Source organism: Bactrocera latifrons, unplaced genomic scaffold (assembly GCF_001853355.1).
Source record: "Bactrocera latifrons isolate USDA-ARS-PBARC rearing strain unplaced genomic scaffold, ASM185335v1 scaffold_170, whole genome shotgun sequence".
Taxonomy (NCBI): Eukaryota; Metazoa; Arthropoda; class Insecta; order Diptera; family Tephritidae; genus Bactrocera; species Bactrocera latifrons.
In genome coordinates, this window is record NW_017535186.1 from 249,714 (window position 1) to 273,284 (window position 23,571).

The following is a 23,571-nucleotide window of genomic DNA, read 5'->3' on the forward strand; positions in this document are numbered from 1 at the left end:
AATTGCCTACACCGGACCTTGTAATCCTATCTACGGATTCAAAAAATTTAAATAGCCAAGTACGGAAATGGTTAAGCGAAAATAGGTGGGTATCAAGTCTTGTTTTTATACGTCTGTTTGCAAATTATTGAACACGATTTTTACAAATTGTTGCTATTCCGAATAGATCTTTTTATCTAAGATTTAATTATTATAAACTTTCTTTTTGCAGAGCATCTGTCCTTGCAGTAGACCCTCCCCCAGATGGAATTGATGATGTTTGCATAAAATATGCTATCTTACCGATATTACCTATAAATGGCATTTCATCTAAAAACTACGGAAAATTATATTTATGTAATTTAGGCATACCAGATAAATTTTATCGTGATGCTGGGATCAAATACAAAAGTCCCTTCGGCCACAAATTTGTGATACCAATACACTCAAAGGATTGAGGAGATATTATGAAACGAAATGTTCAAATAAATTTTTACGCATGGGAACAAATTTTAATATAAGAAAGGATATTCCATAGCCCAGCTGAGGATAAAATCTTTATCAGATAATTTGTTTAACTACCACCAAAAGCTGATTTGTTACTTAAGAGATTGACTTCTTGGTATTCTTTTCTTATAATCACCTAGTGATCACAAAGGAAATTTTTTGTTAGCTTCCAAAAATGTACATTTCAAATGTTATTTTAGTATTAAATTTACTTGACCACCATAGATTAATTAAGTAAGCAATATTCAAGCTTTTACATTTTTATTATATGCAACAATTAGCGGTCTTTATGTTTCTTTCAAAATTGTTAACTTCATGCAAACCTGTCAAATAAAATTGTCCACATTGTCTAACTTTTTTGTTTGTATTTATTGTGTTTTACTTGTGTATGTATGTCAAAGTAAAAAGCTTTTGTAGCATCAAAATACGTACATATATTACATTTTTTATTTTTGCACTTACTAATCATAAAAGCATACATTTAAATGTACATACATAAAAATTTAATATTTCCAAGCACATCGAATTCATCACGTTAAAAATTCTTCATACAACATTTCCTAATCTAATTCACTAAGAATTATTTTTCGTGACTCTGCATTTTGTGAAGCTTTGAATAAATTCCATTAAGTGCAATAAGTTGCTGGTGATTTCCGATTTCTACTATTTTACCATTTTTCAAAACGCAAATTACGTCAGCATTTTGAACAGTAGATAGGCGATGTGCTATAACTATACACGTTCGTCCAGTACATGCTACATCTAGAGCCTGTTGCACCAGTTGTTCGCTCTGCAAGTCTAAAGCAGATGTTGCTTCATCTAATAGCAAGATTTTGGGGTTCCGCACTAAAGCTCGAGCTATTGCAATCCGCTGCTTTTGACCACCAGATAGTTGAGTACCTCGTGCACCTAAGCGTGTGTCATATCCATTTGGTAGAGACACAATGAACGAATGTGCATTGGCGCACTTCGCGGCTGCTATTATTTCATCCATTGACACTTTGCGCGAAATATCACCATATGCGATGTTTTCAGCAATTGTACGCTCAAAGAGAGATGGCTCCTGTGAGACAAGTCCTAGTATTCTTCTCAAACCTTCGATTGATACATCCTTGTGAATGTCGTCGTCGTTCAATCTCTTAAATTATACATTCATATCATAAATATGTTAACATATACGTTTTAATTATATTTAATAACAAAGATAATGTATTATACTACAAACAAACAACAACTATGTTTATTGAAATATTTAATTTCACTACTAATGAAGTTCGTAATACTCCCAAGGCAACTTGGGTGAGTTTTGCCTTCAGTTTTTTTTTAGAAATTGATCTGAAATTTTGCCCACGTCCTTTTCTCCCCAAGAAGATGTTCTATATAAAGGGGTCAATCAAAGTGAGAGCTCAAATAGAGCTCTAGATTTTTCTATTTGCTGATATTTCTTCAAAAAAAAAAATTGCGCAGATTATTATTATTATGTAAGAAATTCGCCGTTTTTGAACAGCTGAAATTTAATTTGGATCACAAAAAGTAGTTGGTCGATGCAAGTCGTCGAATAACAACTCAATAGCTTACCGAAAGATTAAATTTGTTTATAACGATCGTTACACAAGTTACACAATAAAAAAAAAAAAATCTGGTTTAAATTACACTAAAAGCATTGAGAATTTGGTCGGTTAGGTTCAAGAAGTTCTTGCCGCATATACATACAGTGGTGGCCTTATAATTAGAAACGATATGCGAGACAAACTCAAATCACTGTATACTTTTTTTAAGACGCGCACTGTAAATTATAAGTCCCGTTATTCGTAGTGTCGACTATGAACTTTATTTGCTGATTGCTTTTTAAAAAAATTTAAAATTATTTCTCGGTTTTTGTTTCTTGGCACGTAATTAGAAACGGACAGTTCTTTATTTTGGTTCTCGGTTTTTTTTTTGAACTTAGTGATAAAATGAGCATACTTCAATTAAACAACGTGCAATTAAAAACGGTTTAATTATTAGAATGGGCAAAGTCATGTACTCCCAAAATGAGAGAGTTAATTGTAAGGAGTTATCAAAAGAAGAMATTGCCAATGTCAGCTATCGCACAAAGGTATGATTGCTCCAAAAACATGGTATTTGGAGCTATTCATTTGTATAAAAAAACAAAGAAATTTTAGACCCCTACGAGGATTCTGAAGGAAAATCCACAATACTGGAATAGAGTTCTCTGGAGTGACGAATCTAAGTTCAATTTATTTCAGTCCGACGGAGAATCGTTTGTACGACGTCTTCCCAACATGGCACTGAACCCTAGCTATACTGTGAAAAGAGTAAAACACGGTGGCGAATCTGTTATGGTTTGGGAAGCCTTTTCCTCTTGTGGTGTTGGCCCAATTTTACGTGTTCAAGGGGTAATGGACCAACATCAATATAAAAACATTCTGGACAATATAATGGAACCATATTCATTTGAGAATATGCCAGTCCATTATATTTTCCAGCACGATAATGACCCAAAACACAATTCAAGGTTAGTGACAAGCTGGTTTTCGCATAAAAATATTGATGTTTTGGATTGGTCTCCGCAAAGTTCGGATCTGAACCCAATTGAAAGTTTATAGGGTTTATGATATTTATGAAATTAATATTGTTGTTGTTTTTATGTAAAACTCAAATAAAACGTGTTACTTTGTTGATTCCAATTTATAGTTTTAACGTGGCAATCTAAATTTTTAAAATAAGTTAAGAAAACCATATGCAGTAAAGTCGTTTCTAATTATAAGACCACCACTGTATGTGTGTRCACATATGTTTAATTGGTTCATTAAAGTGGTTTTGGGTCTCCGTTTCATAATTTCGGACCATTTCAATATTTCGGAATTCTACAAAAAAATTAAAATTTTATCATATTTCTAACGGGTGATCCAAGTAGRGGTACTTTTTTCAATAACCTTTTYTGAYAGATCACGCGTGAGTCGTTTCAAGCTGCCATGTTATTTKTGTTCCGTATCGTTTGGCTTTTCATCATTTCCCACACAAAGCACCGATCAGTGGATTTATTCAGAGTACACTTCGGTGAGCAGATAATTTCACTTTTTCAGCCGGTCTATTGGGCACTAAGATCGTGTCTAAAGTTTTTATGGACCATCCCGTTTCGCTTCAGGCGTTACGCGCGTCATTTGCCAATTAACAGGCGAAATGCTCGAACGAGTCATCGAAAATTGGACTCAGCGGATGAACCATCTGAGACATAGCCGCGGCCAACATTTGAAAGAGATAATCTTCAAAAAATAAATGCCGAAGAATGTTCTTTCGAATGATAAAAAAATTATACAATAAAGTTTCTGTGTTTTTTCAATAAAACAGTAGGGGACCTCGGAATGGATCACCCTTTATTTATTAAAACTATTATTTACGAATAAGTTTAAATGTAATCTAATATTTGCAGATTATTATTTTACTGATGGAGAGATTGGAGTCATTCTCCCAATAGAATTGGCAGGATATTTATTATGAGGAGAAAACAAATGAACTACAAACATTTTCTTAAATTGGTTCACTTTTCGGTTCTGGTCATTTAATGTAGTTTTAATTATCGGTTTAATAAATAACTAAAAACCTATTATGAAAAGGATTTCTGGTTTACTCCTGTTCACGCCCTCGTTTCGAAAGAAATACCGTTCAATGATTATAATTTTTTCAAATAAGCTGAGATTCAAATTAATTGTTGAAACTGTTGTTTTCAATACAAAAATAAATGGAAAAGAAAATTAAACTTACAATAGTACCACTGTCTGGATCGTATAAACGCATTAAAAGCTGTATACACGTGGATTTTCCACAGCCGGAACGTCCAACCAGAGCTACAGTCTTCCCCTTTATCACTTCCAAATTTAATCCGTTTAAAATTTTTACATCCGGTCGTGTAGGATATTTAAATTCGATATTTGAAAATCGTACRCCTTCGAACATTATTGGCCCTTTCTCTGTGGTTGTGTTCTCTCGTCCATGAAGAGATACAACTTTWGGCGTACGATCTAAAATTTGGAATAGCCGATGGGCCGCTACTAGAGCAGCAGTAAAGGCCGGAGCGAAGGCTAATGATTGAGCTAACATCATGGACCCATATAAAAGTGTTTCTGATACTCTGCAAATTGCAATTATATATTCGGATATTATGCATATTTATAACAAATACAATAAGTTTTTTAAACGCGACAATTAACGGGCAGTTAGTTAAAACGAGTTTGAATGTGAATTAGTGACAATTTGCTTAAATGGTTTTACCTATCAGAAACTAAAATACGCCAGACTGATGATCTAGTATGAGGGCGTTAACATATAGAACAAATAGTGTGAGAAATATTATTCATGAGTGCGCAAGTAATTACAAAATTAACAGAAGTTTTAAATATTCAGAATTTATATTTCATATACAATTAACATTCCTTTAACGTAAAATATGTAGTAATATTTGTATATAATATAAATACCAAATTTTCTCAAGGATGGTTGCCGAGAATTGTTAAATCTGCAAAACATTATTGTAGAACACCAGCCTCATCATTCTCATCTTTGCTAGCAGCCATGCAGTTTTAGTTCATATTAATGTATTTAAGTACATGCACATGCATGATTTCACTTAATGCATGGAGGATATACATATATTAACATACTTGATAATATCTTGGAATGGAACCTTTCCTTCTGACACTAACACTCCCCCATAGCAAAGGGCTGCTGCATAAGCAAAGAATATGAATGCTTGTCCAGATGCATTGATCAAACCGCGATACTTTAATTTATGTCCGATTATTGACCTAACTTTGTCAATTTCCAAATTATAACGTTCGATAATCTGAGCTTCGCGCCGCAAACCAGCGATTGTTCGAATATTCGATATAGCTTCTGTTGCAATGCGAGACGCCTCCTCCAAAGCTGTCTTCTCGTATACCAAAGAAGCACTCATGAATCTAAAATCAAAACGAATTAAGCTACTATATATTTCTTACATATTATTTAAAGATCGAAGGATCGGAATTTTTTACCAAAGTTTTCATATAAATATATACATGCATATAACTGATTCCCTAATACGTAGGGAATCTAATTTACTTACTTTGATTCAAATATGATGGATCCGATTATAACGGGGCAAGCGCATACACACACTAAAGCCAGCTTCCATGAATAATAAAGTGATAACGTTAATGCGATAACAAAGTTAGAAAATGCTTGCAGTAAACCGCTTAGTGGATAGCCAATAGCGCCTTGTACACCGGAGGCATCGCCCGTTAATCTCGCTGAGAGTGAGCCCACAGAGTTAGTTTCCTGATCGAACCAAGCCGCTTCTTGTCGCATTATCGCCATAAATGTCATTGAACGCATTCTTGTTGTTAACCATACACCCGCATAATTGAATAAATATGTTTGCAGGAAGCAGCCCACACCAGTTAAGACGCCCAGTATTAAGCAGTAAATTGATAGAAGCGAAGTGCGATGCAAAGCAACTTCTTCATCAGGCTGCGCTAAAGCGGCATARAATTCTCCAAAGATTACCGAAAATGCTGGATAAGTGAAGCCAAACGCTATCGCACATGCGGCACCAAAAAGAAGCATACACCACTCCGGGCGTGCAATCTTCAAAATTCGTCTGAACGTTATAAAGAAGTTTCCTCCAGAGTCGTCATCATCTGTTTTTTTCTCTTTATGATTGGCATGCAAGACTGGGTGTTCATATGAAATATGATTTTTATCCAAATTTATTAAATCAGTTTCGAAAGATTTCTCGAATGAGCTGAGATTAATTTCTGGAAAAGGGTTTAAATTTTTTTTAATTGGTCGAATGAGAAATAGTTTTTAGCACTTGAGACTTTATTTTTGAAATCGGATGGATGGCCTTTAAAGTCTCATTTAAGTCAAATGGCATCTCGATTATTCGCTTAACATTCACTGATTCGTAAATTTAATGTACTTACTCTTCTCTTCCATTGCATTGTCCTCAGTAACATCTGCTACATTAATATCACCAGCGCGTACCATATTATAATACATTCCTTTCAATGCTATGAGATCCTCGTGTGAACCCTCTTCGAATACTTTGCCTTCATGCAAGAATACTATTTTATCCGCTCCGCGTATAGCTGATAACCGGTGAGATACAACAATGGTTGTTCGGCCTTTGCTTACCAAGTCCAATGCTTGTTGAATATCTTTTTCGGAATGATAATCTAGTGCAGATGTTGCTTCATCCAGCAATAGTATTTTAGGATCCTGTATAAGAGCTCGCGCAATAGCAATACGCTGCTTTTGCCCACCGGAGAGTTGGGATCCCTTTTCGCCGATAACAGTAAGGTAACTCTAAACATTTGTGAAATTAAAGAAACAATATTTTCGTAAGATAATGTATATAATAACTGATTTAGTAATCACCTCAGGCAAACTGCAAATAAAGTCATGTACACCAGCAGCTTTGGCTGAAGCCTCTATCTCTCGTTGCGTAGCGGTTGCTTTGCCATAACTAATATTATCCGCTACACGAATAAGTATTTTTTTATTATTTTTTGATGGCGATATGATATTCTATATACTATGTATGATGTGTATCGAAATATTTTAAAGTACTAAAAATTTAGTTATATTTTTCCGAAATTTGAAACGCCCGACTCCAATTGTTTGATAGCAACATAACATTCCCTTCATCCCCACATATCTAATATGTATGGGACATTTAATTGTGTGGGCATTGAATATAGTTATTTATTATATTTACCTATAGTCCCTTGAAATAATACCGGTTCTTGACCAACCACCGCCATATTAGATCTTAGCCAATGAATATTGTATTTTTTAATGTCCAAACCATCTAAAGTAACTGAACCGAAAATTGGATCATAGAAGCGCTGCAAAAGTTGAATACAAGTCGATTTTCCGCAACCAGATGATCCAACGAGAGCTACAGTCTGACCTCCGTGAACTTTGAAATTAAGCCCACGATGTACAATAATATCTGGGCGAGATGGATACCGAAAGAATAGATCTTTAAATTCAATCTCTCCCCGCAATCCATAGTTAAGTAGTTTGCCATCGCTGGATAATGGGTCAATCTTAGATTTCGTATCGATAACTTTGAAAATATTTGTGGCCGAACCGCGTGCGGTAGAAAAGGATTCTAAAAATGGTGCCGTTCGAGCAATATTATCAGCACCAACAATAATTCCAAAAAATGCCTAGAATTTGTTCAAAAGTAGCGGGCAGAATATACATATATTGATTTTAAGTCATAATTTAATGAATGATCGAATATTTGATAAAAATTACTTACTATCATTAAAATTGCAGGAGTATACTCCTTGTCTTCCAAATTTCTATTTTCAAGAATTAAGTTAACGCCATACCAGAATGCGCCAGCGCAAGAAAGAAAGAGCATTGATTTTAAAACACCGTCACTAAATCCCGAGAAAGCACCCTTGCTTTGACTGGCTTTTCGAGCAGGAATCAAATAGTTGTCATAGCGTTCGGATTCGTTTTTTTCCGCACCAAATGCTACGACAGTTCGTATAGCAGTAAGAACTTCCTCCACAATGTTTCCGGCTCCGGCGTAGGATTCCTGTTCYCTTTTGGTAAGCTTACTTTGATACTGTTGAAGCATCATATTCGATACAAAAAAATTTACAGTAGAAAATAAGGGGACAAGTTGTTGTCGCAGTCAGATATATGTACATATAAATATATATATATATTTTTTTTTTGATTTTTTTATTAAATATATTTTGCGAAATTTGAGTCGCGGTAATGTAAATTTCTCTAATTTTCTAACAGGGTGTTCTAATTTTTACTGCGAAGGTTTAATATATATTAGATTAGAAAGTAGAATATTGTTAAATACAGAATTGTACTGAATTGATGGTTATTTATTATTATTATTTTGAATTTTTTTGTCTAACCATAAAACTTTTAAAACTCTAAATATTATAGCTTTTGTTAAGAAAATTTCAGTTATTATAAAAAAATAATAAGTTTAATACCTCGATACTGGTTTTTCTTACCTTTCCCACAAAATAATTCAATAAAATAACGATTGGTATATATACACTGACTGCCAATGTGAGCTTCCAACCATAAGCAAACGATATGCATATTGTTATAATAAATCCAAATATGAGGTATAAGAAGTGAGCAACCTTCTCGGACATTCCGTCCCTGACTTTCTCTACATCACTAAATTTAAAAATAAACAAAATACCCATAAGATCATTGAAATAATGATAAGTTCAATTCTCCAATCTACTCACTCTATTATTTGCTGTGTGAAGTTTTGTTTAGTTGCCATATCATGCCACGCAATGTCTTGTCTAATAACAGATTCGAATAATATTTTTCGCATCCGCGTTACTTGTCTCAGTGCCACAAAATTAAAAATATCCACCGTTAGAACACCGGATATCAACATAATTATAGATGTTAATGCCAAAAGAATGCCATAAGAAATGGAATCATTGTACAACTCCGACATATTCTCTTCGTTTGTTGCGTTCGTTCTGAAATTTAGCTTGGCTACATTTGAATCTACTATACTATATATACTTTGTACTTGAGGTGTGTTCAAAAAGTATGAAGACTTTCATAGAATGTTTCAAGGGTGAAGCCGAATCTATGTACAGAGTTCGTCCGGAAAGTAATAGGACAGAGTCGATTTAAAAAAATGTATTGAACCAATAGTTACAATTCTTTAAAAACTTTCAAAATACTTCTAGGCTCCTTCTGCGTCGATGCAGTGCTGCCAGCGCGATTTCCAAGCATTGAAGGTTTCACGGAAGGCATTCTCCGCCTTGAGAGGATCATACTCAAAGATCCATGACCCGACACCTGTGATTACGTTATTAAAATATTTGGGGTCACTTTCACACATGTTCAAATTCTTTGGGTACACTTTCACTCTCCACAATTTGTGGTCGTCAGTGAGCACTTTTGGGACACACACCTTGCGCATTTTCAAGTGCTCCGCCACAATATCAACCACAGATTTTGATAAACTTAGCAACTGTGCTATTAAAGGTGCGCTTAATCGACGGTCTGAGTTCAAAACTTTGCGCACATGAGTCACATAGGTTTCCCAGCAGATGCGGCAGACATCTCTTCTCGCACAAAGATGGCATACAAATTTTTAGATATATTGTGATCTGTTAAATGACGACCGGAGCATTTCTTTCTCTTAATCATAAGCAATTCGAAAGCAAAACCCAATTGTTGAAATGGAAGAGCCACTAATCTGTCATAATTTGTTATGCATGCAATATTGAAAGATATTTACGAAACACGTACTTTTAATATATACTTTTTGAACAAAAACAAAAAAAAACTTTGTCCAAATTGTAGATATTGTTTCTAAAATGTTTAACTTGAATGTGCCAGCATGAATATTGGCGATAACTGTTTTGAACACATTACTCTTTTTAATACATGACGTGAAAAATACTCACAGCATTTTGCCACCACTGAAAATGGGTAGTGCGTACGTTTTAGAACTGGTACCAATTGCCAATGTGCGATCGACTAACATGGCGGTAAATTCACTATATACTATTACTACTGCTGGGAGTGTAAGCGCTTTTATGAGAGACATTATTAATCCAATAAATAGTAGAACATTTTCAAAAGCCGATGAAAATCGGTACAGCTTGAAAAAACTTATGGTTCTTTTGCTTCCATGCTCCCATTCGTCTGAGTATTCTTCCATACCCGCGGATGTCCTTTCGTCATAGTCGTTTTCATCCTTTCCATTCATTTTGTTTATACTAAATGTATATTCTGCAAAATAATTGTGGAGGCAAGGTATACCGTCACCTAAAATACAAAATAAATAATTTGAAAAGTTTAAAGGAGAAGGAAACAAATTAAAGTAGGAACTACTCCTATGCAAACAAATTTGGAATTTTGGAAATAACTTGGTTATATCAGAACTTCTTTTTAGTAATTTTTTGTCGATACGTTGTTTTCGTTTTAGGTGACGATATTTGATATATTTTTTGAATTGTATTGCATTTCTTAAGCTGATGGCTTAACCGCTAGTGCTATATATATATAAATTGTAATTGTAATTAATTTCCTTTTTTTCAATTTTTTTAAAAAAAAAATTTTGTAATCAAGGCTTATTTTATATAGATTTCAAATCTTAAATATGAATATTTTTACGCGCTAAGACTATTCATAGATTTACATAGATCTGTAAAGAATGAGAATCGAACAAAAAACGGATATACATATGTAAATCAAATGTACTGGCTTTCAGGAAATAAGTAAGTAATTTCTTGTATTCACATGTAAGTGTTTGAAAACGACTTATTCAAATTAATTTTGTTCAATTGTAGTAGTGGGTAGTAAAGGGTCTAAAATTGTTTGAAATGGTAAAAAAATAAAATCATACAAAGTAACGACACTTACGTTTGCTTGAGAAATTACCGCATTTGTCACGCATAGATCTACCACTGCAGTTGTATTCATGTATTGACACATTCATTCCAAATCAATTTATTTTTTTCTTTCTCTCACTCTAACGTTTAAGGTATTTTTTCCAGAGATGTGCACCGAAACTATTGAACTTTGCCACTAATTTAAATTAATTGACGGCAATGGCCAATGCATAATATTAAAAAGAGTAATTCTAAATATTTTCACATAACTTTTGCAAATATTAAAAAGGTAAAAGAAGATATGAACGTATGCACCTTCAGCCCCTAGCTCCTCTCAGTCAATTTGCCACCCAAAATTTTGCAGTATTGAATATGATCTTTAATTTAATTAATATTTGAGGTATATGAAAATAATATTTTCTGTGCGAAGGTTGCTATTTATACTCCTGAGCATAAAAGTTAATAATAAATATAAATGATAAAGTGAGTAATGAAATTAAATGTTGATTATGGCATTTTTATAATAATTTAGTTTGTATATGCATTCTGGTTTTCGAAATACAAGTTAAACATTTGTGAAAAAAATATTACCAAAGTTGTCACAATTTATTTATATTTTAAACGCCACTAATTTTATCCAGTTATCAAAAATTTTGAATGATACGCGAGTTTTTATTTTCATTATAAAATTGATACTTTTTTTATGTGATATTTGAAATTATCTTATTGCTGAATATAACGCGAATAAGCGCCATAAGATTGTTAAGAGCATATCTGGATATTGTGTTCATTTCCTTACTCGCCTTGGTGATGTGTATATTACACGGCTATTTGAATTTTCGCAATAAAATAAAATATTTTTATATTATTAATTTAATATTAGTTTATCAGTTTACTTCACCTGCAAATATTAGTACGTGTAACTATGAAACTCCGTAAACAAGTGCTTAAAATAAATTGTTTTTAAGGATTCTAATATTACTCTAATGCACTAATATCCATGCACTGAACGGAAAATAACAAAGATAGATATGTATAGATGTAGATGGTACTTCCCACAGATTTTACATGTTCGAAAAAATCCTTTCTTCGTTTAAAAAATCCCGATTATTTGATTTTTCTTACCTATGTACACTTAAATATGAAAGAACTGACCCAAGTGACTACTTTCCACAAACTGATCACTTAATGTGAGAAATGAAATTGTCTAAGCATCTTTTTATTCGTTAACATTGTTCGATTGTCTCAATCAGTTCATAATTTTATATACTCTCGCATTCTGAAGCTTTAAACAATAAAGCAAAATTAATTTGCTTGCTAAAGACAATTAATTAATTAAAAAATGTATTTTTTTAAGAAGTGATCACAAATCTTTTTTTATTTAAGCCTTCTGCAATGGCCTCTTCAATAAATGATAATAAGCAGATAATAGCGCCGCTTGGTAGATAACTCTCATTAATATTTTTGGATCTTTTTATCATCTAACATAAATTCATATTCAGTGTATTATAAATTTAAAAAAAATTCAAAATGCAACAGGTATTAGGTTTTAGTTTTTGTTATTCTTATTTTGCAAGTACAGAAAGAAGTGTTTAACTAAAATTCGATTTTTGCGGTAATCCATTAAATTTCAAGACATCCCAAAAAATTTAGTGTTTTCATATTTTCCTGACCTTCTTAGCGTGAAAATTAAAAGTAAAGCGAATTGACCTTTTGGAGTTTTAATTACATACATAATTACCTTAGTAGATTTGTTTTTAAAAATGAACAATACAGTAGCTGCGCCCTGTTACTTTACGTAGTCAAATGGTGGACATTTAACAGATGTTCTAGACATGGCGTAGTGGGAAAAAGATTTCCGCAAAACGTTAAAAACAAATTTTTATAACTTCATAGCAAAGAAGTCAATAGATTAATTCTTAATGAGCAATAATTTCAACAAGTTTACTTAATTATAAAATTGTAAATATCGTTTATTTTACAATTTTACAATAATGAGCTCATTCATTCATGCATAAATGATGAAATTACGTTTGTACTGCAGCTGAGAGCTGAAGGCCCCTTCCCTTTTCACACAGACTGCATAAGTATAATATTTATCTACGTAAAGCTATCTGTTGGTTAATTCACCGGTTATTAACCCGTCATCCCGACAGTCGGGTCTATGTAACCGGAAGGGGATGGATTTTGTATCCAATTTTTTACTCAAGTCGTCAAAATTCTGCACTACAACAACAATATTTCTGTTGAAGTTTCTATGAGTTTCCTTATGCCGAATTGATACTTCCAACCGAAACTCTTATGTGCGTGTGATCGTTCATCCCATTTCCATCAAGGTATTGGAGTGTCGCTAGCCGTTACTTACTGGAAACGTAGCTCTGATGATCTAGATCCAAATTTCTATACTCTCTATTGTAATACTTTTAGAAAWTTAAATAAGTAAAGTTAACAACTCTGTCCGATAACAACATTTATCTGCATCTCTGACCGGGCGATCATATATCGAGTTATCGTGTTTGCGTAGAATTTTCAATACGTGTATTGTCTTTGGATTCCCGAAAGACCTAAATTTGTATTACCCCACTTAAAGRAATACAATTACCTTAAAATTTTAAAGAGAATAACTAGGCATTCCAGCTGCTTAAATGTCCTAAAGATTTAAAACAGTTATTGAAGGGAACGATCGTATATGTGCCCATAAGGAGTTCAATATTCGAGTTTGCAAACAGTGTTATGCGAATGAGACAAGTATAATTCTGTAGAAAAATCTTATTTGTTTTATATTATAACAAATAAACTGTGATGTGGCTAATAAGTGTGGTTCCAATTTCTTTGATATTATTGTTGAGCAGTTGGTGTGTAGTGGCGGATGAGCATAATCATAAGGTAGTTAAAAAAAAATTATTTTTTTATTAATTTAATTTGAAAATATTTATTTAGTATAATGACCGTGAAGAAGTCGTATTATGGATGAATACAGTTGGCCCATATCACAATCGGCAAGAAACATATGCGTACTTCTCCTTGCCTTTCTGTAGTGGTGCAAAACAAAGCATTTCCCACTATCATGAGACACTTAGCGAAGCGCTGCAAGGAGTTGAATTGGAGTTCAGTGGCTATGAAATTGATTTTAAAGGTGAGTGTTATGGCTTACATTTTAATTTCAAAAATTAATTGAGAATTATCTAGTGGACGTATCACCAACCGTAATATGCATGATCGATTTAACTATTGATAAAGTTAAAGCCTTTACATATGCGGTTAAAAACCAATATTGGTATCAAATGTATATAGATGGTTTACCTATTTGGGGGGAAGTTGGAAAAAAGGACGATCAGGAAGAAAAGTATGGTATTTTTACGCACAAAAGATTTGAAATTGGCTACAATGGTCAACAAATTGTTGACATAACTCTTCACAACGAAAAAAAAGAGTTACTGATACCAGGAGCTAAGATTAAATTTTCTTATGAAGTTAATTGGAAACAGAGTTCAGTTGAATTCAAAAACCGTTTTGATAAATATTTGGATCCTAAGTTTTTTCAACATAGAGTAAGTAGGATGTCACTTATTTTTGATTTATACTTAAATATCCATTTACTAAACAATATTAAACTTTACTTTAACAGATCCACTGGTTCAGTATTTTCAATAGTTTTATGATGGTTATATTTTTGGTTGGATTGGTGTCCATGATTCTCATGCGAACGTTGCGCAAAGACTACGCTCGTTACAGTAAAGATGAAGAAATAGATGATATGGTTAGTTTAGATTAATATAATTATTGTAAATTTTGAGCAAAATCCACTTAATGTCAACAGGAACGGGACTTAGGAGATGAATATGGCTGGAAGCAAGTACATGGTGACGTTTTCAGAACTCCACCGCACGCATTAGTGTTTTCTGCTGTAATAGGAGCTGGTTGTCAATTAATTTCCGTAGTTCTCGGCGTCATATTATTTGCGATTGTTGGAGAATTATACACTGAGTAAGTTTAATATTTAAACAAAGTTTATATAATAATGGAAAAATCATCAACTGCTCGTTTCTTTTTACAATTTTTTTTTTTGTAAAGGCGTGGATCAATGCTTTCTACTGCCATTTTTGTGTACGCAGCAACGTCGCCTGTCAATGGATATTTTGGTGGATCGTTATATGCTCGGTTAGGAGGCCGAATGTGGATACGACAAATGCTGGTGTCTGCATTTATGGTTCCAGTTTTTGTTTGCGGCACAGCATTCTTTATCAATTTTATTGCTATTGGTTATCATGCATCGCGTGCTATACCTTTTGGAACAATGATTGCCGTCACGTGTATATGCATTTTTGTTGTTTTGCCACTTACATTAGCAGGCACAGTGGTAGGACGCAATTTAGATGGACAGCCAGATCATCCTTGTCGAGTGAACGCTGTGCCTCGTCCAATACCAGAAAAGAAATGGTTTATGGAACCAGCTATTATAATTTTACTTGGTGGAGTATTACCATTTGGCTCAATTTTTATAGAAATGTAATTTAATATGATTAACAGTTGTCAAGTCGAAATGTAATATGAGTTAAATGCAAATAATTCGATTAATTAATCTCTTTTGTAGGTACTTTATTTTCACGTCATTTTGGGCCTATAAAATTTACTACGTATATGGTTTCATGCTATTAGTTTTCACCATATTAATGATTGTAACGGTATGCGTAACAATTGTATGCACTTATTTCCTTTTAAACGCAGAGGATTATCGGTGGCAGTGGACGAGCTTTATGTCAGCGGCATCAACCTCAATTTACGTTTACGCTTATTCATTCTACTATTTCTTCTTTAAAACAAAGTGAGTATCTTTATTATGTTTATATTATTTCCTTTATTATGAGCACAGGTTTGTTTGCAAAATAAACAATATTTTTAAATATGTCATTTTACCAAATGTTTTTCCATTTATTTTCAGAATGTATGGTCTTTTTCAAACTGCTTTCTACTTTGGATATATGGCATTGTTCAGCGGTGCTTTAGGAATTATATGTGGTACAGTTGGGTATTTGGGCACAAGTGTATTTGTACGAAAAATCTATTCTAATGTTAAAATAGATTAAAATGCGTATATTATAATCTTCTTGGCCCTTCAGCCTATTGTAATTATTAAACTYCACGTATATTTAGTATTTTGGTTCGATTTAATTTCATATTTAATTTAATTAAATGTTAATTCTTTAGAACCAACTCTGAATTATTTATTGTAATTAAATGTTCAACGCATAAATCTCGTCGCCACTAAAAATATAAGTTATACATATATTAAGTATGACGAAATAAGATAAACATTTGTGTTCTGTGTTTTGCGGAAGGCAACATCATTTTTATAGTGCTGCATGTAGAGAGAAGATTGGGAATAATATAGCACATTTAGTAGCTTAGCATACCAGATTAAAAAGTTTAAAAGTAATRATACTTAGCCTCAGAAACCTTGGTTTTAAAAACATCCTTTCAAACATRTTCCTAAAATCTTAGTTTTGAAACACAATAGACACTGTGCATTCCTTCGAGCTTACAAAATACGCTTCTATGAGTATTTTAGTAACAATTATAAGTTAAATTGGTAAAGGATATATTTAATTATTTTGACAAAAAGTTTTAAGTGTATCCCTATAGTTATTTGTTTTGAAGTCATCGCTACAATCGATATCTCGATACATTTGCCTCACAACTATAAACTTCGATTTTATCTTTGCTTATGTACAAATCTTTAGATTGGAGYTTCTTTCTTTTGAAGATATTTAAAAATGTGAAAATATTAATTTTTCAATTACATTTTTCACTACGGTTTAACTGGTGACAGTGTGAACGTTGTAAAACTTTTGCCATTTGCAATATTACATACGAAAAGTATATAGTAATAGTGATAAGCAAGTTGTATTTGTCAATATTACCGTATTTATATTTAGTATATAAGCGGACTGAATTAAGGCATGTCTTTAATCAATTGCAAAGAAGATAGTGCGAAGACCAATATACTAATGGAGGAAGGTGACAGCAGTTTAGAACCTGGTGAAGTGAAAACACCTCCACATGGCTCTGAGTCAATAAAGCCAAAAGCATCTGAGGAAATAAATACCAAATGTGGTACGCCCCAATATTTACCCTTCGTAAAATCAGTCTCTAAGAAAGAGACTGACAAATGTGCAGAGAAGGTGCGTGCTATACTAGAACTAGACGCAATTAAACGGAAGGAAGAACTAGAACGTAGGAAAGAACAGAAGTCGGAGTTCTTATCACTCCAAAATAGAAATAAGAAAAAAGAACAAAAGAGACACAAAAGTACTAAAGAAGGTAACAGGCATTCATATAAAAATTACAAATATCGAATAAGTCTATTTTCCCATATATTTCATAAATTTAGAAAACAAGGTTGACGCCACCGCAGATCATATTCCTGATAGGTATCAAGATGATTCTATAAAGAAAAATAAACAAAAGAAAAACATCCATGAAGATCATATAAATTCTACTCGACCTATTGTAGAGTCATTCGAGGATATGCGATCCATTGGTAGTGCTGTTTCAATGCCACTATTGCCACCATTGGATTTTGTTACACCTACAACTAATTTTTCTCGTGGATTTACAGGAATGAATAACACTACGAATTATCGCTCATATAATCCATTTATGAGGACTTACCGTACTGACTTCCGGCATAGGGGAGATGAATTCCACAAGCAAAACCRTACACGTTTCCCACGATACCGTTCACAATATAATTCAGGGGTTTTCAGCACACCATCGGAGGAGTCTTGCCATTCAATACATCAACCCACTATACATTATTCGCAGCTACTGTAAGTCTATAGAAAAGTTTTTAACGAACTACTTTATTTAAAATTTCTTAATTTAGGTGGACCAAAACCAAACCWTCCATATCCTATGCATACAATATACAGGATAGGCATTCTTCTAAAAATAGTAAGAAAGCATCGGAAATAAATATTTCGAAAAAGAAAAAGAACAAGAAGTCGAAAGATCGGGAGGAAAGCAAGTCAAGTCAATCAAGTCCAAAAAGTAGACGAAAATCGAGTAAAAGAAAGAAAATTAGAAAAATTCGAGAAACATTACAATTACAACCGTTAAAAAATTCTATATTTACAAATGACGAAGTTTTTCCAATGAAAACTAATAATTCAGAGAGTATTATTAGCGCATGTACGGAAAATTCAATACCAAAGGTCAGCTACGAAAACCCAAATGCAGAGAGCGTAGTCCCCAGTTGTTTACAAGYAGATACAAATAACGAAAATACGTATGCTTCGAGTAAAACTGTCAACTCGTCGAAGCCTCAAATTTTGGATATGTTTGCAAGTTTGACTCCACCAAAGCAAAATTCTCCGGCTATCGAAGTGAAAAGCTCTTCAAACTCATCATCGAATATTCAGATAACAAACAAGCTTCAAGAAATTCAAGATCGAATAGGCAGACTRCTGGATGATGATGAACTAAAACTTGAAGTCATACAAGCAACTAAGGAAAAACTATTAAAAAAATCTCTTGAGCATATAGGAATTGGTCATCCTAAGAAACTTTCAACAAAAAAATGTGAGAGCTTGAACTTGCCAATTGGTAGCTCATCACCTAATAGTTCAAAAACAGAGGACAAACTACCCGGAAAACTTTCAAAGAAACGAATTAAASAGAAAGAATTTGTACATGGATCCCTAATCGAAACTAAATTAAAAGGCAAATCTTTCGATATCTTCGAAGAAACAAAGGTTGATGTATGGCAGAATACAAAAGGTGGTCCAGATTATTCTGTTGATTGCTCCGATGGCAAAAGTGTTAATAACATTTCTGTCAACCTAAATTCCTCAAATTTCAAGCAAAATCCAATTGAAAACACACAATTTATAAAAAGAGAATCTGATAAACTTACAAGTTCTTTAGAAGATTCTCCTTGCGTGCTTTCGAAATTTGTAACGTGTGTTAACAACGGCAGTCCAGATACAGATGACTATTCAGATAATTGGGAGAATGATGATGACGAAATGGATTTAAACTCAGTTTTTCCAAATATAAATCAGCAAACTTCTAAAAATGTCACAAATATCGGAATGGAAAGTCCATCGTCAAGTATTATGGACAGTGCAGAATCAGATTCAAATTCAAAAGTGCAAAGTACAACTCCAAAAAATTCACCACCTCCTCAATTATGCCCGTCACCAAAATTCAGTTACGATTCCAAAAAACATCAAAGGCCAAATATAGTTTGTCAGAAAACAAAAGATATGCAGTTATTATATAATCAATTTATGAAAAGTGTTGAAAATGCTGATATTGAAAGTGATCTGAAGTCGAGTGAAAACGTGTCAATCAGCAAGACTAATAAGGAGAAAGAAAGTGAACAATTATCGACATCATCCACTTCCTATTCGTCCTCTTCCTCTTCATCATCTGATTCCTCGGTCTCATCCTCGGGGTCGTCTAGTACTACGAGCTCAAGTGATTCAGCATCGGAGGACAGTAATGATGTGGATATTATTAAAAACAATGATTCAAATGCAGCATGCGTTAWTGAAAAGACATCCGAAAAAGTCACCAAACGTCGTTCATCTGATGGCGAAAAAGCGACACCGCTAATCGCCTCAAAGGATGATTCGAAGCCAAATGTTGCCAGAGATCTAAAGAAATTGGAAAATCTGGAAGCAAACTTATTACGAATACAAATGATGCGCGCTAATTATGATTCAGCTGATGAAATAAGCGACGAATTACTGAAAATGGAGAAACTTTTCTTGCAYGAGAAAAATATCATTTTAAATAAATTTATGGACTCTTCAGCAAATAAATCAGTAAAGATTGAAAAAGAAAGTCACAGTGATTTGGATACTAACATCCAACCGACGGTCGACTCAATACAATCGGCTACATGCACGCGGGGTCAGTTCGTGCAGTCTTTGCAAAAATTGCCAAACAAGGACGGTATACCCGAAGTTGCAAATATATTTAGCACAAATCGAGAAGTAATTAAATTGACTATATCTCCTGTGAAGTTGCCTAAAACTTCTGCTATATTCGAAGTAGATAATGATATGGAAAATTCTAAACAAGCAATAGATACCCTTGAGAAGAATAACTCTACGGTTAAACTACCAAAACCCGCAAAAGAAGTTGCAATAGTCAAGCCTATAATGGAAACTAAGGAGTCAACGTCTGCTCATCATCAAAAACGTCGCCGATCACCAATAATATCCCACCATACTCTCCAATCAAGGTCTCGGTCGCGGCGAGGACGAATACGTTCGCTGTCTGTGAGTCCCTCTAGAAATAGTAGTGGACGCTGCATATCGCCTCAAAGACGYAGTGCTTTTTCAAAGCCAACACGCTACCGTAATTTTGAGCGTCGAAGCCGGAGTCGTAGTCCCAGTTTTAGCCGGCAAATTAATCGGCGTTCCGGTGATATCAGCCCAATTCCTAGRAAACGTCGATCMCTTTTAAATATCGACGACCGATTCCGGAAACATTCACCCAGAAGGGATTCTCGTTCACATTCTCGATCTCCATGTTCGCCTCTCAATCATCGCCATCGTGGCGGTCGATATTCACGTTCGCCTTTGCCTTTCAAACCGCCCTCACCACCCGCAGACCCTAATTTATCTCCAACTGTCTCACGCCGTGSCAGCTTTTCTCCAGAGCGACGGTCTCGTTCTATCTCCCGTTCACCGAGTAAGAGAACTACATCACCGTCTGAAAAATCTTACAATAGTAGCAGACATCGATCATTATCACCAAAACATCGGCTTTATAAACAWCATCCCCCCCACCATAGCAGCACATCATATTACTTCAATCACTCGCCGAATAGAATATCTTTGGATGCCCGTATAAATATCGTGCTCAATGGACCGTCTTCTGGTAACAATGAAAGTAACAATAGCATTCAAGCATACGAAGATTACGGTCATTATGGTCAGTATGGGCCTGCAGCTTATATGGCTATACCAGGCGACTCCAATAGTTTTTACACAAACCAGTACGTACAGATTACAAACTCTGGAGCTAGTGGTCCTCCAACACATCCCATTCAACAATCATACCCAAACCTTAGATCTGTTGGTACAGATGAATCAGAGTTATTTTCATCAATACAGCAGCACGTGAACGTGAATACATCCAACTTTTACTACAATCGTTTTGGTACACAGCCTTTTGGATATAATCAACCGTCACCATTACTAAAGGAGCTACCCAAAGCCACAGTAGCAGTGCAAAAGGGAAATGTACTTGAAATTGTTCCGTGTAGTGATTTGCTAACAGGTAACGTCACACAAAATACACAAGCCGACAGTGAAAATCGAATAAGAAAAGATAGTTCTAATGAAGTGGTTATAGAAGAAAATTCCGGTTCTAACGGAGAGAAAAACAAACGCAGTATTTTGAAGGCATTCGATGGAGAAACAAATTCATTGCAGACCGGCTTGGGGAGGTAAGAAAAACCTGATGTTTATTGCAAATATTCGTATAGTATGTTCGTTTTATTTATTCTTGCAGTGCACCGAAGAAGAAGCAAGTGAATTTCGAAGATGGAGTCTTTCCAAATCACAATAGTGACGAAGAAGACCGTAAGGTGATAGAAGCGAAAATACGTGTGAGGATGCGCAGATTGAAGAAGAAACATGGGATTACGCCGTCATGTTATAATTTGTTCGAAGATAAAGTCCGTAAAGAAAAGCAAAAAGGAAGCTCCAATAAAAAGGATCAACAACCACCGCCACCACCAAATGGTTTTCCACCTCCAAATTTGGAACAACCAATTTATTTGCGAACTCATACACCAACACCCCTTTTATACTTTCACTTCGATGGAGTTGTTCATTCAATGTATGTATCGCAAATGGAAAGACCAATACCTCCACGACTTCTTAATCCGAAGTGTTTGACATCAAGTAGTATTGGCATAGTTACTCATGCCGATTCACAATCTCCACTTTACATGCAGTCACCAATTACCGCGGTAGCACCACATTTGCATACAAGTAAAAAGGATACCCTTGCAACATTCACCCGCCCGAATAGAAATGAAAATCTTTCTCCAAAAGTGATTTCTTCAACTTCAGCACTACAGCAGACGGGAAGCCCGAAAATAAATCTAAAAATTTATTCGCCAATCGAAAATGTGCACCACACAGAAATTAGTAATGTCTCTTTGCCGAGTACATCGCCTAATAGCATAAAGGGTAACACCATTCATACAATCTCATCTGGGCCGATAGCGAATCATTTATTACCAAAGCGCCAAGATTCTCCGAAAGACGCTGTTAGCACACGTACAAATMTTTCAATGGGATTGTTACCTTTGCCCATAACTCACCCTCCTATGTCGCAAAATACACCAATCACATCACACACCCGTATTCCAGTTATAGGTGTACCACCAACAGTAGTCCCTAAAGTAATGTCGGCTACACCAGAACCATATATGGCGGGATTTCCAAATACAATGCTACAAAATACACATCCACATCATTCACTTAATCAAAATTACACTGTGCCCCCTTCTATAGCTCAAACGAACAGCACACATATGGCAATTGGGGTGCAACCATATTTTAATCCCCCGATTCATCGAATGCCCCGGCCCTTACCAAATTATATGGGTCAGCAGAATCAACCAAGTCCCTCCTCGTCGAACTTGCCTATCAATAACTTGGTAGATCCCGTAGAAACTGCTAATTCCGACTTGGATAAATTTACTAGCCCACAAACGATGGCGATTYCATTCAATTTTAAAGGACCGTAAATGAGCTGGTATTTTACATTTTATATATATAAGTATAGAATAGAAATAGTATTTGTAAACTAAAGGGATTAGCCATAAATTGTTTCTTTTTTTTAATCAAATATGTTCTATTACTTGAATCGCCTTAAACSGAAAAATCCATAGAAAATATGAATCAGTTGTCGACTAAGGCTCCATTTATGTACATACATACCTATATACATTTGTGTATATATTTATAATCATTGCAAAACAACATCTACATTTGTGTAATAATATATGTATGAATATAGAATATTTTAAAACTTAGCAAAAGCATTGGTGAAGTTAAATACTATATGCATAAATTCATCGAATTACATACATACATATGTATATGAAATTAATTCATAAATAATTTTTCATTTGATAATTTGAATTAATTGTAGGTTGAATGAATATTTAGGCAGATGTGCCACAAATTGAAGAAAGGAACGATATCCTTGTAGAATCATCACTTTGAGTAGTCTCCTGCTTGAGCACTGTGGAGCGTGACCTTAATAGGCTAGCTTGAAATCATCATTGGGGTAGGAATCTTTTTAACTCTACGTTTTGTATTCGACTACTAAGTTATCATCTACATATATCGGCATATCGAAAGCTTTTGGTCATGGTTTTGGTTTCTATAGATTATGTATACTAGCTTCAACAGGTACGAACCTTCTGTCGACTCTATTTATTGTAAATTTAAATAGAAGATTAATATTCATCTTCATACACATTGGTATTTCCGTAGATCTTTGACAGTATAATTTTATATACTCCAAACATTACCGATARCAAATTTTATTACAAATCGCTTAATTGATGTCAATAGCAAAGTACTGATAAACATTCTTGTTAATAAATAATATTTACTGTGAACTAGTATATTTGTGATTGAATTTT

At 34.2% G+C, this 23,571-nt stretch overlaps 4 protein-coding genes across 9 annotated transcripts in view; 3 read left to right on the top strand and 1 right to left on the bottom strand.

Annotated features, from left to right (window-relative positions):
• LOC108966872 (enhancer of mRNA-decapping protein 3) overlaps positions 1-839 on the top strand; it is a 2,944-nt gene extending 2,105 nt beyond the window's left edge. For all 3 annotated transcript variants that reach the window (XM_018930003.1, XM_018930005.1, XM_018930004.1), the window contains 2 exons: positions 1-85; positions 212-839. In XM_018930003.1, coding sequence (XP_018785548.1) covers positions 1-85; positions 212-437 — 311 coding nt within the window. In that variant the 3' untranslated portion in view covers positions 438-839. The remainder of the gene's footprint in view (positions 86-211) is intronic.
• A 49-nt stretch (positions 840-888) lies between these two features.
• Positions 889-12,063, bottom strand: LOC108966871 (multidrug resistance protein homolog 65). Of its 2 annotated transcripts, none has more exons than XM_018930001.1 (12): positions 10,918-10,987; positions 9,957-10,320; positions 8,769-9,014; positions 8,523-8,694; positions 7,799-8,113; positions 7,247-7,703; positions 6,907-7,007; positions 6,453-6,834; positions 5,594-6,284; positions 5,151-5,447; positions 4,255-4,621; positions 889-1,624 (listed from the first exon to the last, which is right to left on the bottom strand). In XM_018930001.1, exons 1-12 carry the CDS (start codon positions 10,949-10,951, stop codon positions 1,067-1,069), a joined length of 3,984 nt encoding a protein of 1,327 aa, XP_018785546.1. In that variant the 5' UTR covers positions 10,952-10,987; the 3' UTR covers positions 889-1,066. The 2 variants fall into 2 exon arrangements, with proteins under 2 accessions (XP_018785546.1, XP_018785547.1); XM_018930002.1 differs by lacking the exon at positions 10,918-10,987 and adding an exon at positions 12,012-12,063 and having other exon boundaries at positions 1,067-1,624.
• Positions 12,064-13,406: 1,343 nt separating this feature from the next.
• On the top strand, positions 13,407-16,107 carry LOC108966831 (transmembrane 9 superfamily member 3). Its single transcript, XM_018929925.1, has 8 exons — positions 13,407-13,772; positions 13,827-14,022; positions 14,076-14,437; positions 14,515-14,646; positions 14,707-14,873; positions 14,961-15,395; positions 15,481-15,711; positions 15,829-16,107. Exons 1-8 carry the CDS (start codon positions 13,689-13,691, stop codon positions 15,971-15,973), a joined length of 1,752 nt encoding a protein of 583 aa, XP_018785470.1. The 5' UTR covers positions 13,407-13,688; the 3' UTR covers positions 15,974-16,107.
• A 500-nt stretch (positions 16,108-16,607) lies between these two features.
• On the top strand, positions 16,608-22,953 carry LOC108966856 (serine-rich adhesin for platelets). 3 transcript variants are annotated; one of them, XM_018929981.1, is made up of 5 exons: positions 16,608-17,207; positions 17,278-17,427; positions 17,506-17,716; positions 17,773-21,351; positions 21,417-22,953. In XM_018929981.1, exons 1-5 carry the CDS (start codon positions 16,847-16,849, stop codon positions 22,663-22,665), a joined length of 5,550 nt encoding a protein of 1,849 aa, XP_018785526.1. In that variant the 5' UTR covers positions 16,608-16,846; the 3' UTR covers positions 22,666-22,953. The 3 variants fall into 3 exon arrangements, with proteins under 3 accessions (XP_018785526.1, XP_018785525.1, XP_018785524.1); XM_018929980.1 differs by having other exon boundaries at positions 16,608-16,763; positions 16,823-17,207; positions 17,278-17,716; XM_018929979.1 differs by having other exon boundaries at positions 17,278-17,716.
• Positions 22,954-23,571: the final 618 nt, after the last annotated feature.

Excerpts from the sequence above, each read along its gene's own strand:
- LOC108966831 (XM_018929925.1), top strand. The coding sequence starts at position 13,689 with ATGTGGCTAATAAGTGTGGTTCCAATTTCTTTGATATTATTGTTGAGC. Across the intron at positions 14,647-14,706 it reads ATGAAGAAATAGATGATATG|GAACGGGACTTAGGAGATGA; the intron begins GTTAGTTTAGAT and ends TAATGTCAACAG. Across the intron at positions 15,712-15,828 it reads TATTTCTTCTTTAAAACAAA|AATGTATGGTCTTTTTCAAA; the intron begins GTGAGTATCTTT and ends ATTTATTTTCAG.